Raw genomic sequence first — 16,675 nt, forward strand, 5'->3', positions numbered from 1 at the left:
ATAAATATTATCCTATAAAGTATAAATGGATAGAATGGATAAAGTCAATAAGAACAGGTCAATTTAGGACAAATTGCAAACACATAAGTATGTACAAGAAAATAATCATTTTAAAATAAAAAAATATTGAAACAATCACAACATTTTGTTGCTTGGTTCCCTAATTGAATTTTATATTCACATTTCTGCAATTATAACCCAAAAACACACAAATTCTCTATTTATCCATTGTAAAATTGTCACACTGATGACTAGATGCCATTAATTATTCAACTGAGGAAACCACATTTGTCTTCTTTTCTTGAATTGTCAATATTACTTTAAAACGGATATTAAAAAGCAGGGACGAAGAGGATTGGTTATTTGTGTTAAACTCAAACTAAATGGAGGCAAAACAATCATTTATTTTTATTAATTTAAATATCATGACACACATGTATTACCTCAATTTATTCATTGAATGTAATTTTTTTTTCCCGATACGACACTTAAATATATTTACGGGGAAAAGGCGGTAATTTCTATTCAGGTATTAGATATATACTAGAATCATTAATATAAAAATTAAAGGACAAATTGTAAGTGAATTTTGACAGTAATTACTGAATGGGTTTCGAATAATCAATAACAGTGTATACATATTTGTTATAACTTCTATTCTGTTATTCTTCATTTATGAATTAAACAGAGGAGGAATATTGCCTCGTATATTTTAATGAAACAGAACTCAGAAAATTATGTTAATTGCTCTTTTTTTTCTTTAATTTCAAAATGGGAAAATTAGAAATTAATGATTAATGAGTGGCGTAACGCCTGTATCTAAGACAGCAAGCTTGTATATACCGTTTGCTCGTTAATTCACCCTGGCAAAAATGAACATAAAAGGAGTCATATTAAATGAGGGACTTACTAAGAGCCATATGTGTGTTCAAAAAGTTCCTCATTTAGTAACACAAGAGAGTGTATCTCTGCTCTTACAATAAAGATAAATAGACGCCTATTTTTGTTAAACTTTGTTTACATTAGAGAGTCCACTGCTATTGCTACTGTTCTTACTATGTGTAATATTCTAGTTAGACAAAGTAAATCTTCTTAGTTTGTTTCTATGTTAATAGTTATACTGGTTTGTTCTTTTTCAAGGTAAGAAAGGCATGAACTCTGTGATTTTATTGTTTACTGGCGCAAATATAAAAGGGGTTAAGTGCGAACGAAAGCAAATTTATTATAATGAAAACAAAAAATAGTTTTTAATAGTTTGTTTTTGCTGTTTAACTAATATGAAGAACGCATTTAGTGAAGATCAAAGGAGTTTTTTGAATGACTTTATTTCTTCCCCACTTTGTAAAGAGTCTTATGAGAACCTCGCAAAAAAAATAACAGTAAATGACGTTTTAGAGACGCTCATAGCAACAGAAAATCAGAATGACATCTCTTTAATAATAGAAGCGACCAAACGTTTTATAACATTGGGTATAATTGATGATGTATTAATTGATAATGAAGAATCAATTGAGATACTAAGAAAAGGATCAGTCTCTAAAGATGCAAGTATAAGGTTACTGATTGCATACATAATACATTCGCTTTCGAATAACACTAAAACGTGCAAAAAACTATGTGAAAATGGATTGTATTTGGCAATAGGAACATTAATTAAAGATAAGGACATATCAATAGGCGAATCGGCTTCAAAAACACTTAAACAAATTGCTAACAACTTTCCAGAATATGTATATAGTGATCCCTTAATAAGCATAATAAAATCGGATTTTCGTTCGTTAAAAGATGAGACAAGATTGAGAATACTTGATTCTTACATTTCAATAGGATCAATATCGGAGGAATTATTTGAGCTTTGTCAAAAAAAAAGTGATATTTATTTATTGGCATTAAAGGAGTATTTTACAGACGACATTCTTCTTAAACTTGTATCTATAAAATTATTGGAGGACATGGGTGAATATAAGTGGGGTGTTGAATTTATTGTAAGAAACTCAACACCTGAATTGCTCATTAAAGATTTAGTAGACCCGATGTTCGATGACGATATTAAAATATCCATTGTGTATTTAATATCAAAAATAATAAATAACCATCCAGAAATGTCAAATAGTGTTTTAAATATGTTAAATAAATCATTTTTAAATATATTTAAAGAATTTATGTTATCATACAGTCAAAACAACGACTTAAATAGAACAATATGTGCAATTAATTCATGGGGTTTATTTTCAATAAGGTATTCTAGTTTTCAATCACTAATAAGTGAATGGGAGGGGTCTATACAAAAAATGCTTGAATATTTAAAGAATTCAAATTCTGATATTTCACTAACATCCCTAAATTCATGGGTTGTTCTTTTTGAGTCAAGTGAAATTAAGGATATAATAAACAACTTGAAAACGAGTTTTAACTTTAAAAAATCAATTGAAGATCAACTTATTCCAACTTTACTAACTGATATTATATCAAAACCATTTCCTGAAAATAGGACTTTGATATACCGTTTATTGACATTAATGATACCGCATTTTTCCTGTGTGACCTCTGGTTTATGTTCAAACAGTAAACTGAGGGAGCTAATTCTAAATTCTAACAGTGACTTTAACAAGGATTTGTTATATGTTAAATATGACATGATCAAACAAATCATGAAATATGACAAGGAAGTAGTTAAAAGTCTTTCCGATGAACATTTTTACAGATCTATGGAGGAATACGTTGGTTTTGGACCGTTTTACAAGTCGCAGTCTGCGGAAATGAGGGTTCAAGATTCAACAATGTGACTTTAATTTCAGTAGAATGTCTTAAATTAAGTCTTTTATTATTATTTATACACTTTTTGCACAATATTTCATGTATCTGTGTTGATGTTTTGCTTTTTAATTTAAATTATTTAGATATTTCTAAATTACAAAATGCAGTTATTTTAGTACCAATTAAATTAAAATCAGTTTTATTTTTATAGTCTGTTTGCATGTGGGTAAATCGTAATGCGCCGGTACACAATGTTTGCACTGGTAAATTAACTTAAATGTTTATTCTTATAAAGGTAAAAATAAATAAATAAAAACCTCCAAATACTTTTTAAATAGAAACAATAAAGCGATTATTGTTTTTATTACTATAGGTTCAATTTGGATTTAAAGACGTAAATTTCGAACTTTCAATTTGCTTTCCCACCTATTCACCTTTTAACTCAAAAAAAAGCACACTTAGAGTGTTATATGTTTTTTAATATATTTTTATAGTTCCAGATTCAGTATGGTAGGAAAAATGGATTCTAGTATTATTGTGTGTAATTTAAATAGCGAATACAGGGAAAGTTTCAAAAGAGAGTTATATTTAAGTTTTGAGGAAAAAGATAGTAGTGCAATAAGTACATTATTGCATACAAATGAGAAAACATCAATAGAAATAATCGAGCTAGTTTTTAACGGGAATGGCAAATACAATTCAGTGAGTAGAATGTGGTCCCCAAAAGAGAGCGTCGTTCATAAAGACGAATTTGACTATAACAAAATATCATATTGTTTATATTCAAACGATAATGTTTACTTGGGTTACGCAAACGGCAGTGTGAGGCAATACAGCATGTTAAATACGAACAATACTGGTAAACTTTTATTAGAGGATAACTATTACAATGAGATGTTTGGTGATTCCCAGGAGTCGGATAATACTGATGAGAAAAAAGGACATTGGCTGAACAGTGATAACGATCATAAAATAAGTTCAAGATTACTAATGAAACACATGGGTTATCCAATATGTATAAAGGAAAACAATAATAAAATATATGTATTATATGACGATGGGATATTGATGAGCACAGATAAGGAATACAGTAAGGGGTACAACGTTAAAAGATATCATGAGACATTTCATGGTAGTTTATACTTTTCATTAAATTCAAAAGGCAATTGTTTGGCACTATCCACAAATGACAGAAGACTGATATTATCGTCGATAAACAATGACGAGTTGGAAAACAAAAACAACTCCAAAATATTATTTGAAACAACTCTTTTTAGGAAGACATCTTTTGAAAATAGTGAGAAAACAAAAAATCCTTATAATATATTAAATACATGCTGGAGTTTATGTGATAAGTATTTATTTATTCCAGGGGAGACGGAAATAAGAGTTTTAGACGTTGATGACTATAAGAATAGTGCTGGTATTAAGGTATTTGAAGAGGATGAAGTAGAAAAATCAGAAATATGTTTAGTTAAAGTCACTGAAATAGAAAGTAAGGTTAATTGCAATTTGAATTTGTTGTTGTCGTTGGATATTGCTGGTGGATTAAATATATATACATATGAGGATGGATTGATAAATATAAAAAAATTAAACAAAAGCAAGTTATTTATGTTTGACAAAATAAAAAAAAACAGTTATCCAATATCACTTGATTTAATTAAACGCGAAAATGAACATTTTTTTATTGGGGTGGTATTAAACACAGGTGAAGTGACAATTAGGAAGTTAAATATAGGTGATAAAGGAGACATTAACTATAGTAAAAGCAATGTAAATTTGGTTAATTATCCAACAAAAGGCTCAAGTATTGATAATAAATACGGCAAAAATGATAAAATTAGTAAATTAATAGACGATATAGCACAAGTTGACGGCAAAAATGATGATAAATATGACGATAACATATTTATGGAGGATGACGACTACGTTGAAGACGAATTTTTGAGAGACAAAGGTGATAATGATGAAGAAGAGGATGCTTCTGAAAAAGACAGCAGAACTGGCATTAATGATTATTATATTTATGAGGAGGACAATGATAGTAACAAAGACGACGAAAATGAGGATATTGATGACGAGTACGAGGATGAATACGAAAATTGGGATAAGAAAGAGTTGGGGAAACACATAAATTATCTAAAAAAAAGAATAGAAAAGTTGAAAGACGTAATAAATAACAGTAACGAGAGTCAGTCTCCGATAACGCCTGGTTATACAGGTGAGAATGTTTTAAGTGGCAGTAACGATTCATTAATGGAAGAGAATATGGAATATTTATTGTGCTGGAATCACTCTGGTTATATGATATACAAGATGGACGATATGAACGAAAAACCAATAATAGATTTGGAGTGTTACAATTCAATAGATGGTCCCAAAAAAATAAGAATATATGATACAAAAGGATTTAATATGGGATGTGTGGGTATGGACGGTTATTTATTGGGTAGAAAAGCAAAATCTCTCGAAAACGGGAAATACGTACCATCAATATTGGAGTATCGTTTGTGGAGAACATGGGGAAGGAATGATAAGACCGGATGGACGAAAGAACTGTTGGTAGGAGAGGATTTGATATGCATGACTTGCAGCAAGGACTTTGTTGCTGCAGTGACATCAATGAGGTATTTGAGAATATGGAAAAACAGTGGTATAAATAAACTGATAATAAAACTTCTTGGATCTCCAGTGAGTTGTGTGTCAAATGAAGATTATTTGTTTGTAATAACACAAAAAGAGCCATTTTACTATAAAACAGCCAATGATTATGAAAGCATGAGAAAGAAATATATGAATGAGATTATATCTGGAAAATGCAATACATACGAGGTTTATATAATAAACGTGAATTATGAAACAATAATATACAATGATATAATGTCAGTATCTCCGGGAACAATAATAGTATGGTGTGGTATTACAAATAAAGGTGTACCAGTAGTAAAAGATTCATCAGGACAAACATATATATTATCAAGACAGTGGAAGAATCAAAAAGAGAATTGGATACCATGTACAAATTTTGATTCATTGGAAAAAAATATAGGCAACAAGTATTTTATATTGAGTTTAGAGGAGGATTATTTTAATGTGATAAAATTGCCTGAAGGATGTGATAGCCCAATTCCATTAATGGCTAAAAATAGCTTAAGTTATACAGGTATTAAAATACCATATAATATACCTATATTGGGTTTGCCTTCGTCAATAAGGCAGTGGATGAATATCATAGAAAATGACAAAACACTAAGTGAATGTGTGACCAATAATAATATACCATGGGAAATAATTGATGAGTTAATATTAAAGTTGGACATTAAATATAACACAATACTTTCGTCGATTTTACTGTTAAACGAAAGCGATGATCACGAGTATGGGGTTCAGTTAAAGCAGTATAAGTTTCAAAAGGAAAAATTATTAATGAGACTTTATATGAAACTTTTAGTTAAACAATTGGTAGAACCTGCTTTTGACGTTGTAAGAATGTTTTCATATCCTAAAAGCTTCCAAATTGCACTAGAACAGGCTGAAAAGAGCGGTGAGAGGATATTATCTAATAAAATTAACCAGGAGATACAAATGAGATCTAGAATTGAACAGTATGGCATCCACTCTCTGAATGGCGATGGCAAAAACTTGAATGATGCAACTAGTGGCGCAGCATCTGCAAACGAGAATTTAAACATTATGGAAAACAACGGCAAATACTACAACAGTTGTGTTAGTAACACTGAAAATAGCAATAACAATGTTGATGCAAGTATTACTAATACCAACAGCAGTTTGCCATTTAATATAAAGTCAAAGGGTGAGACAAATGACTCCCTAGGTAAATCGGACAATGTTATCAATAGTGTTAACGAAACAATAAAGTTTTACAACAATGTTATCAAGAAAAGAAAAGTTTGAGTAATTGCAAGCCAATTATTTTATTCTACTTGACATGTAAATCTCTTGGCTTATTTGTGTTTTTTCTAAATGCTATACCGCCAATATGAGACAGATTTTATGTGGTTAGTCAAAAAAGAGGCGGGTAACAGTCTGAAATAATATTTAAATTTATTTAAAACAATAAATTAAAATACTGACATATGAAAATAAATATACGTATATATATACCATAAAAGGAAACGGGAAGAAGGTTAAAATTGGAATAGTGAAGGGGAAGAATTTAAAAAGTGTACATCGCAAGGAACAAAGCGACGACTATAATACAGTAAAATAGTGTATATACGTTTGTTTCGTTATTTAGATTAAATACTTGACCACGACCACCTTAGTCTTTTAGACATAAAACGAGTAGATACCGAGGAACTGACTAGATTGAAAATAAAGAAATGGCAGTTACAAAGAAAGGTAAGTTATTTATTGTTTATTTGTTTTAATTTGACTTCATTTAACTTGTAATTTCGTTTTTAGGTAATGCAAATAAGGCAGCACAGGCAGTAAAGAATTCAAAAAGATCATCAACAACTAAAGTGAGAACACGCGTCCAATTTCACAGACCAAAGACATTAAAGTTAGAAAGAAAACCAAAGTACGAGAGAAAAGTAATAAAACCACAAAGAAATTTGGACTGTTATGACATCATAAAAAGGCCGATCACAACGGAGTCTGCAATGAAGAAAGTTGAGACCTTAAACACAATAGTGTTTTCGGTAAATGAGAGAGCGAATAAGAAACAAATAAAATCCGCAATAAGCAAGCTTTATGATGTTAAAGTTGTCAGTGTTAATACAGTAAATACATTTGGTTGTGGAAAAAAGGCTTATGTCAGACTTTCACCAGATGTAGAAGCTGTTGATGTTGCAAGTAGGATTGGTATAATCTAAATTATTTAATTGTTAATAGATTCTTTGTCACTATGAATTTTCTTTTCTTGGTAAGGAGAAGAATATGTTAGTAACTTCAACGAAAGAATAGATTATATATATGTACACTTTTCTTATATAAATCTATTCATTTCTTCCTTTATATTATTTAATAAGTTTACTTGAATATTAATATATTAAATAGCATAGATTGATAAATAAATTGTCTATTTAAGTTAACTTTTTTGATGTTCAAGGTAACTACTCGTTTTCTTTCTTCCTTGTTCCTTCTAACTCGGTCCTTATTATTCAAATAATATAACATTAGCTTAGGTTGATATTATCTGATAAACACAATATTTTCTCAATTAATTGATTCATTACATATACTTATAATAGTTTCATATGTCTCAATTACTTTTAATAGACGAGCAAGCATACCAGGTAAATTTGACTTTAATTTACACTTTAAGCATTCCCCACAATCTAAAGTTTGATCACAACCCTCATTACTATATTCTTCTAAATATGTAAGATGTAGTTTTTCTATATTTTTTATTTTTAATTCAAATTTTAACTGGTTTAAGGTTTTTTCGTCACAATCAATGAATATACTATCGTATCTCTTAAACACCACCATCGAATACTTGTTATTATCAAACCGATCAAAATCAATTTTACCATCATTTTTTAGATAGAAATCATCTGAAAATTGAATCTTCTCCGGTTTTGGCTTTGGAGTGGGTTCTGGTTTTGGCTTTGGAGTGGGTTCTGGTTTTGGCTTTGGCAGTGGTCCTGGTTTTGGCTTTGGCAGTGGTCCTGGTATTGGCTCTGGAATTGGTTCAGGCGTTGGTATTTGTTCTCCTGGAGCTTTTTCTATATCTGCCTGTTTTATGGCATCTTCCATGAGTTGAATCATAGTCTTTTCATCTTTGCCACTGATTTCGTATATTTCATCCAATGTAAGTGGTTTTTCTACACTGGCGACATAAGCTAAGAATAGATCGTTAACTTCTTTTCCTAATATTTTGTCTATTGTTTTTTCAGCTTTACTGGCTTTTTCATGCTCTTCAATTAGACTTTCAACCAATTTTTTTAGGAATTTAATTATTTCCTCATCTTCAAGATACGCCAATGCTTTAAGTTCAGGCAATGTTAGTGGATCCTTTTCTAATGACATATACTGCGCATATAAAGTCGCTAACTCTTCACTTTCTTCTGTATCTTGCTCTTTCTCCTTTGGATCCTCAGTTTCAAGCGTGCTTTTATTCTCTATAGCATTATTTAATATTTTCTTTACATCCTCGGTATTACCATGACCCATAACAACTATTTCATCAAAAGTCTTTGGATCTTTAACAGACATTCCGTATTTAATATATAACTCCACTATATCTTTAATTTGTAACATATATTCAACTCTCTTTTCCAAGTGAATTTCAAGTATTAAATCAAAAAGAAGTTCCTTCAATTTAACTCTTGGGAAACCCAATAATATATTAGAAAATTCCTCAATTTTAAATTTTGGCAACATAGTTAATTTAAGATAACGTTCATACAACTTTTTAACAAGATCACTGGTATCACTATGAACGTTTGTATCTCCCTCGTAAGTCGTTTCTTGCGTAATTTCATTAACAATTCGCAATTTATTCTCATTAAACAGTGTAAGTTCAAGTTTAGGTAGTTCCAATAATTCCCTTATTGATTTACTATATTTATCCTCTAGTTTTTTCATGAAATTTTCTCTATTTAAAATGTTAAAGTTAATACAAGATGTTAATATATGTTTTGTTCTTGCAATAGCTGATTTATTTAAAAGCAATTCAATTAATAATGTTTTGCCATATGTACAACTATTACAATTATAGTTTAACTTGCTTTTACATTTGTTACATGACTTCTCAAGCATATCCAATTGAATCATATTTATATTCTCTTTAATTGCTACACAATTTCCAAATATTGTTTTGATATTTTGCAGTATCAGTTCACAATCTTCTGGTATTCTTGGATTAACTAGTGTAACATGTAATAATTTCATAAATTCATTCTTCTTACCTTTTAATCTAGATATATTTCTCCATGGTACCTTATATTTATTAAGTTCTCTGCATTTTTTCAAATATTCCCTATATTCATCCCTTAAGAAATCAAATATAAACCTCAAAGGATCTATACCTTTCTTTCCACTGTGTTCTGGACTAATTAAATCCGTTATATATTCTTTTATTGTTAATAGTCTTGAAGTAATTGCAACCAATGATTCAATATTACATTCGACTATAAATAAAAATTTTGCCCTAAGAACAGGTGGAATAAACAAGTTGTAGAACAACCTTGATATTTTTTCCGGGGATTTGTTCAATTCTATATCTATTAACTCCATTACATTCACATATTTCAATATAAAATCCTCCTTAAATCCAGCGTTATCAGGAATTTCAAGTGGGTAATTTGTTTCTTCATCATATTCGTCTTCTTTTTTCTTCTTTTCCTCCTCTTTTTCCTTTTTCTTCTTTTCCTCCTCTTTTTCCTTTTTCTTCTTTTCCTCATCCTCTTTTTCCTTTTTCCTCTTTTCCTCCTCTTCTTTTTCCTTTTTCTTCTTTTCCTCCTCTTTTTCCTTTTTCTTCTTTTCCTCCTCTTTTTCCTTTTTCTTCTTTTCCTCATCCTCTTTTTCCTTTTTCCTCTTTTCCTCCTCTTCTTTTTCCTTTTTTTTCTTTTCCTCCTCTTTTTCCTTTTTCTTCTTTTCCTCCTCTTTTTCCTTTTTCTTCTTTTCCTCATCCTCTTTTTCCTTTTTCCTCTTTTCCTCCTCTTCTTTTTCCTTTTTCTTCTTTTCCTCCTCCTCTTTTTCCTTTTTCTTCTTTTCCTCCTCCTCTGTTTCCTTTTTCCTCTTCTCTTCTTCCTCCTTTTCCTTTTTCCTCTTTTCCTCCTCCTCTTTTTCCTTTTTATCCCCACCTTCGTCACCGCCGCTACCGTCACCTCCTCCGCCGCCTCCTCCTCCTCCTCCTCCTCCTTTATCATCATCATCATCTGGTGAAGACATATCGGAGTAAACATATGAAGAATCTTCTAGAGTAGAAGCATCAGAAATGTGAGGTACAAATCCACCAGATATTTTAGAAAATTGATCATTTAAAGGTACATGATTAGGCAAACTAACTCCAGGATACCATTTAGACAATTCAGATTCGTCAGGAGTGTATTTAAATAGATTAGATGTATTAAACGGTATGTATTTACTAATGATTTGAAGTTTTGATTTATTTGACTTTATTTCCAAGTAACTGAATATAAGTTTCAATGAGAACACTAAATCATGAGTAAACTTACTTCCACTTGGCAAAATTTCATACTGAGAAGTTATATCATCTTGTGGCCTATCTTTTAGTGAAGTAGTTTTTTTACTCATCATTAACAGTGTTAAGAGGTAATTCAACAATTCTAATAGGTCATTGTCATCTTTTTTATCGTGAACTTTTTCCAATAAAAATGAATATACAAATCCATATGTTAATTCTGCCAGACTTAAATTTAACCCTTTCAACTCCTCAATATCTTTAATATTACTTTCACTAACAATATCATGTATTTTAGTGTAAAATAGGTGATCCTCCAAATTTAATCTACATTTTTCAATTGCTTTTTTTAGACTGCCAAGTAACTGATTTAAATGTTGTTCAAGGGTACTATATTCACTTTCACTTAATTTTGACTTTTTGTTTTTAAGTAGCAGTTCTATTTGAACAACTCTATAGTACAGTATTGAAAACAATAAATAACCACATTTTTCATTAGAGGATTTATTATTAACTGAATTTACAGATGAAGAAACATAATTATCCAAGTAAGTCATTGACATAGTATTTAAATAAATGGAATTGTATTCCGATTGATTTATTGCTAACAACTTTTTATTCGTAATACATGTGAATAATTTACTCGTAGAGTAAAGATAAACAACCAATATAGATAAAAGTTTATTGATGGTTTCTGTTAGATTCTTTAATTTTTCTTGACACAATTTTTTTTGAGATTCAGACTTAGTTGACTTAATCATTTTATGTTGTATGTATCTATAATACAACAACAGTTCCAGTATTTGTTCTTTAATTAGAGTTACCAGATTCTCGTTATTTTTTAATTTAGATGCAACATTCACGTCGTCTGGATATAACTTCGTAAATAAATCCGCAAATGTATTAGAGTTGCCAGTACTTATAAAGTAGTTCAAACTTTTGTACGGTAGTCTGATTAAATGTGGCAAAAGCAATTCATTATAAATGATTTTAGAGTTCTCCAAATTTTGAATGTCGTCACTCCACTCTAATATTTTTTCCATATTTGTTGACTGTATTAGTTCAATGCACTTTCTGTACATTGTTTTGACAACCACAATTATTGATCTATACAAACTGAGATAAGTGCCCATATTTTCGCTTTTACTGTTATCCTCCAAATAAGAAAACATTTCCTTTAGTGACATATTTCCAAACTTTTTCTCAAATTTTAATTCATTTTCCATCATTTTCAAGTTATCTTCCTTACAAATCAATGGCAAACTAGATGATATAAACAAATTATTGTGACCATCATTTAAACAAAGTGTCTCAATTATTTGTTGAAATAACAAACTTCTATTTAAAATAGAAAGAGTGTTTTTCAGTACTGATATCTTTTCGTCCAAACCTGTTTTACCTGAATTATTACTATTGTTAACCTGCTCACTTTTTTTACTTTCCAAGTTTTTTAATATGGACATATACTTATTGTAGTACTTTAATAATAGCTTTCGGTTTTTTTCAAGTTTTATCAGATATAAATCCTGTAAACAATCACTGTGAGCAAAATTTGAAATATTATTAATTGATTCAGAAATACTCAACAGCAATTTTCTTGTAAAGTAGGAATGACTTTTTGGCTTAAAGTATATTAGTGAATTTCTTGTATCTCCATCTTCTTTAGCTGCCAGTGTCAAATCTAGCAAGTCTTTGTTGTAAGACGATTCTATTTCCAATTTGTCTAGATCTAGCATTTTACTCGTATCCAATCCCTTTTCCTCTAACTCCTTTATCTTTTCCTTTATTCTTTTGTCTCTCCTTTCTTTCATTTTCTTATATTTCTCTTTTCTTCTTCTTCTGCATTCCTCCTTTTTCTCGTCACTCGTTGGTTTGTAATCGTGGTTCAAGGGTCTGTAAAACACATCAACATTTCTTATCTCGTCTTTCAGTATCTTCATTCTATATGCAAGTTTATCCACGTTGAATTTCATATTTATTATGATATTTGCATACTTTTTTAGGTCCAATCTTATTCTCTTCATGGCGGTGGCTCTAGATTCACATTTGTCACAACGGTTACCCTTTTGTTTCTTCTTGTTCTTATCCGTCCTGCATTCATGTGAATCGTAATTCGATTTTAACTGATTTGATCCTTTCTTCAAATCATCGAATTTTTTTGTTTCTTCATCTATTAGTTTCTCGTATTCACCAATTAAATGTTCTATTTGCTCCACACTCAGGTTCCTAAAGTCCCAGTGTGTTAGTCTCACCTCTGAAGTCAGAAGATTGCTTGTCCCAGACTTTAGTCCCAATAACGAGACTCGCTCCCTGAATAACCCTTTAAAACCCTCTTCATTATTGCTTATAAATATAGGATACAACAAAAATAGAAAAATAACGAGTTTTGAAATCCTTTTGAAACTAAAATTTTCCTCACTCATCGGAGAAACAGCTTTAAACCCTAACGTTGAATTCATAGATCCAAAGAAAGGAAAGAACAAACAAATTTACACGCTATTTGAAAACCAAAACTCTCTCCTTGAGGGAAGGGAAAAGGAAAATACTCCAAGGTTGATCTCAAGGAATTTTCTCTAGACAAACAGCATATATCTTTTTCTCTTTGTAAATGTTAATAAGCTATTATTTGTCCACCAATTCACCTCGTTCTGCTTCCCCTCATCCACACTTAAATGCTCTAACACAAATCAAACTATATATTATCAAACTACCACAGCTGACACTTTGCTTTCTTCTGCAAATCGAATTACCTCTCTTTGTCCATCAGTTTGCTCATGCTTAATTTTTAATTGCATCTTAAATTATTATTAGATTAATTTTTAGGCGCCACAAACTTTGTTTTATTAGTGGCAGCATATTTTATATACGTTCGCATGCAACTGTAGTACTGCAGAAGTAGTATAGAGAGCAATATAGGCTAGTAGCAATATTGACACTCGTTATTGCATCCTTGGTATGTCAGTTTATCGACGCAGCTGGTCATAATGTTGCTTGAAAAAAGAAAGGCTTTCTTCTGTAGCTCGAGTACTTTACTAGTTGATTGTCTTGGCGCTACATGGGAGATCCTTCATGGGACGATCAATGAGTGTGGCAGGGGGGGGAGGGCGAATGGAAGAATGGATGAAAAAGTTTGTTTAGTTCTTCTTCATTCATTGCTTCTTTTTATTCCCCTAATTTTCCCTGTTCCTTTAAATTAAGGGCTTATGTTCCCCATTTTGGTGTTGTTTTCTTTGTCACCCAGCGCGAATTTTTTGTATTGTAGAGCGAGAAAGATAGTGAGGTTGTATCAAAGCTCGATAAATTGATTAGGTGTGTAAGTAAATAATGAGTTGTTTTGTGCTTTGACTTTGCGAGATTTGGTTCCCCAGTTGTGAATTATATTAAGGTGCATTGAAATGCTTTCCATTTTGGCACATTTTAGATTATCAGATTCGTGACACGAAAAAGAAAACCGGGAAAAACAATAAGTTTAGGGGGGGGGGGGGGGGAGGAGTTAAGGCAGGACAATACAAGTGTAGGCCAAATTTAATAGCAAGATGAAAAACGGCTTTGGTAGAATGTTAGTGAGAACAAGCCTGGGAAATGAGCAACAAGGGGATTTTGAGACTTGGCGGAATATCAAAAATAGAGATACTGCTTTTTGGGGATGAAAAAGCGAATTGCAATAAAAATAGCGTGTATTTGGAGTTAAATATATTGTTTGAGTCGAAAGACGATAAGTTGTATAAGTTACTCAGAGATTATATACACATTTTGAACTCAAAAGTATGCCAGGAAAATGAAGAGATGGAGGAAAAATGTTTGCTGTGCAGAGCACTTATAAACGATAATTTTGTGAATCATGATTTGAAAAAAAAAGAATACAAAATAAAAATGTTTCTATTTAGAATAGACGAATTAGATGTCATAGAAAACCCGAGTCACACAAAGTTGGTTTTTAATGTTGAGAACGAGTTAAAGCATTATAGATCAACAGGAATAGTTCCAAACTCTATCACAGATTACTTTATATTTCCATCGTCAATTATACAATATTCCAATCCACTTATGTATTTTGAGCTTAAAGATTATAATAATATGGAAACGGAGATCTGGAGGTCTGAGGAATTCTCAATAAACGATTTAGCAATAGTTGACGATAGTGATATAAATTATAATGCAAGATCTGATACCTTTGGGGGAACTAGTAAAGAAAGTCTGTTTTACATACAAACAATAAGAAGGGAAAGGTACGGCATTAATTATTTAAAAAAGACCTGTGAAAATAACGTGAGTGCTAATTTTGATAATGTTGCTTCTAAATCAATTAAAAAAAAGTGTAAGATAGTTAACATGATTAGAAAAACTAAGGAGTTACATTCCTTTTTGAAAACAAACAGGGGAAATTTGCTTGAAATATTTAAAATAAACAGCCTTTTCAGGGACGATCATGATAAACACACCCGCAGTTTAGAAAACACTTGTTTTGATGTAAATGTAGATTCGATATTGGATAATAACCAAAGCGATTTTTTAGCTTCAAATACAAACAGTGAGAATCCAGTCAATCAATTCAATAGTGGTTTTGAATTAACCTGTAATGAACACAAGGTGAATAAAGTTCAAATTAATGCTCATATTGGGAAAATAAAAGAAAACCATATGGTTATTGAAAAAATGATTAATGATGCAAAAACAGATATCAGAAATAACAGAATAAGTATAAACAAGCTTACAAAAATTATAAACAAATATAGAAACCATATGATATTTAATTTATCTAGTAGAATATATCCTATATCTTTGTCAAATAACAGTTATTTAAATAATCTATTTAATATAAGAGGAGTGGTTTTGCCAATTACGAATGTTATACAAAATTACAATAACAATGAAGACAAAGATATATCAACATCTCTTGGTTACGTTATGCATTACATATTAATTATATCCAAGATAATGGATATACCCTTGTCTTATCATATAAACTATAGAGGCTCTTTTTCAGCAATAAATGGTACTCCATTATACATATATCCAAATGTATCTAATATACAAATTAAAAGATCATTATTGTACCTCAAATCAATCATATACCACCAACTTTTAAATTACTTTAACATTAACCACAGGGCCATTAGGAAACTTCTATCTACTAACAACATTCTTTTATGGCTGTTGACAATCAAAGAAATGATATTAAACGAGTACTACAATTAAATAAGTCAAAAAAACGCATATTTAAGACAGAAAACACATCTTTTCAAACATTAAAAACACCTTTATTCTATATTTTTCTTTATTGCAAAGAAAGGCAGACTAAAAAATGTACACAAATACTAGCAAAACAACCTTTAATTTTATCTAAAACTGAACTTGAATGCAAACATGTAGGGTTTAAATAAATAGTACCTGTTATGTGTAACCGAATGACTTATATATATATAAGTCATTCTTGTTAATACCCGATGCATTATTACTTTCTGATTGTGTTTAATAAATGTTGGCCTTTAAATCAAAAGTAACATCAGTTACTTTATAAAAAAAATATTACCTTATTTTAACACCATACCATATGTGGCACTTAAACACGGAAAAAGAAGCGTTTATTCTCATTGTATTATTTTTCTTAATTAGTCTTTAATATAACCTGCATTAAAAACAAATATCGTAAGCCCTAACCTTTGATTTAATACGCACCTAAAAAGATGCCTTATATATATACTTTAAATGAATATTGCTAAACGCTACATTTTCATTCCTTGCCACAAAAACTATTTCGTTTTTAATTTCAATCATCAAACTTTTAGTCAAAAGCTT

General features: G+C 30.4%; 5 protein-coding genes across 5 annotated transcripts; 4 read left to right on the forward strand and 1 right to left on the reverse strand.

The window, feature by feature from the left end:
* Positions 1-1,277: 1,277 nt before the first annotated feature.
* Positions 1,278-2,786, forward strand: FG386_001933 (uncharacterized protein; the record flags this gene model as incomplete). The annotated part of the gene is made up of 1 exon (XM_067341326.1): positions 1,278-2,786. One exon carries the CDS (start codon positions 1,278-1,280, stop codon positions 2,784-2,786), a length of 1,509 nt encoding a protein of 502 aa, XP_067195569.1.
* Positions 2,787-3,276: 490 nt separating this feature from the next.
* On the forward strand, positions 3,277-6,675 carry FG386_001934 (WD40 repeat protein; the record flags this gene model as incomplete). The annotated part of the gene is made up of 1 exon (XM_067341327.1): positions 3,277-6,675. The coding sequence occupies one exon, from the start codon at positions 3,277-3,279 to the stop codon at positions 6,673-6,675; it is 3,399 nt and encodes a 1,132-aa protein (XP_067195570.1).
* Positions 6,676-7,103: 428 nt separating this feature from the next.
* Positions 7,104-7,598, forward strand: FG386_001935 (uncharacterized protein; the record flags this gene model as incomplete). The annotated part of the gene is made up of 2 exons (XM_067341328.1): positions 7,104-7,122; positions 7,186-7,598. 2 exons carry the CDS (start codon positions 7,104-7,106, stop codon positions 7,596-7,598), a joined length of 432 nt encoding a protein of 143 aa, XP_067195571.1.
* Positions 7,599-7,941: 343 nt separating this feature from the next.
* FG386_001936 (uncharacterized protein) lies at positions 7,942-13,335 on the reverse strand (the record flags this gene model as incomplete). Its single annotated transcript, XM_067341329.1, has 1 exon — positions 7,942-13,335. One exon carries the CDS (start codon positions 13,333-13,335, stop codon positions 7,942-7,944), a length of 5,394 nt encoding a protein of 1,797 aa, XP_067195572.1.
* A 1,327-nt stretch (positions 13,336-14,662) lies between these two features.
* On the forward strand, positions 14,663-16,075 carry FG386_001937 (uncharacterized protein; the record flags this gene model as incomplete). The annotated part of the gene is made up of 1 exon (XM_067341330.1): positions 14,663-16,075. One exon carries the CDS (start codon positions 14,663-14,665, stop codon positions 16,073-16,075), a length of 1,413 nt encoding a protein of 470 aa, XP_067195573.1.
* Between the last annotated feature and the right edge of the window lie 600 nt (positions 16,076-16,675).

This window comes from Cryptosporidium ryanae, assembly GCF_009792415.1.
Source record: "Cryptosporidium ryanae isolate 45019 chromosome Unknown contig_29, whole genome shotgun sequence".
Lineage (NCBI taxonomy): Eukaryota > Apicomplexa > Conoidasida > Eucoccidiorida > Cryptosporidiidae > Cryptosporidium > Cryptosporidium ryanae.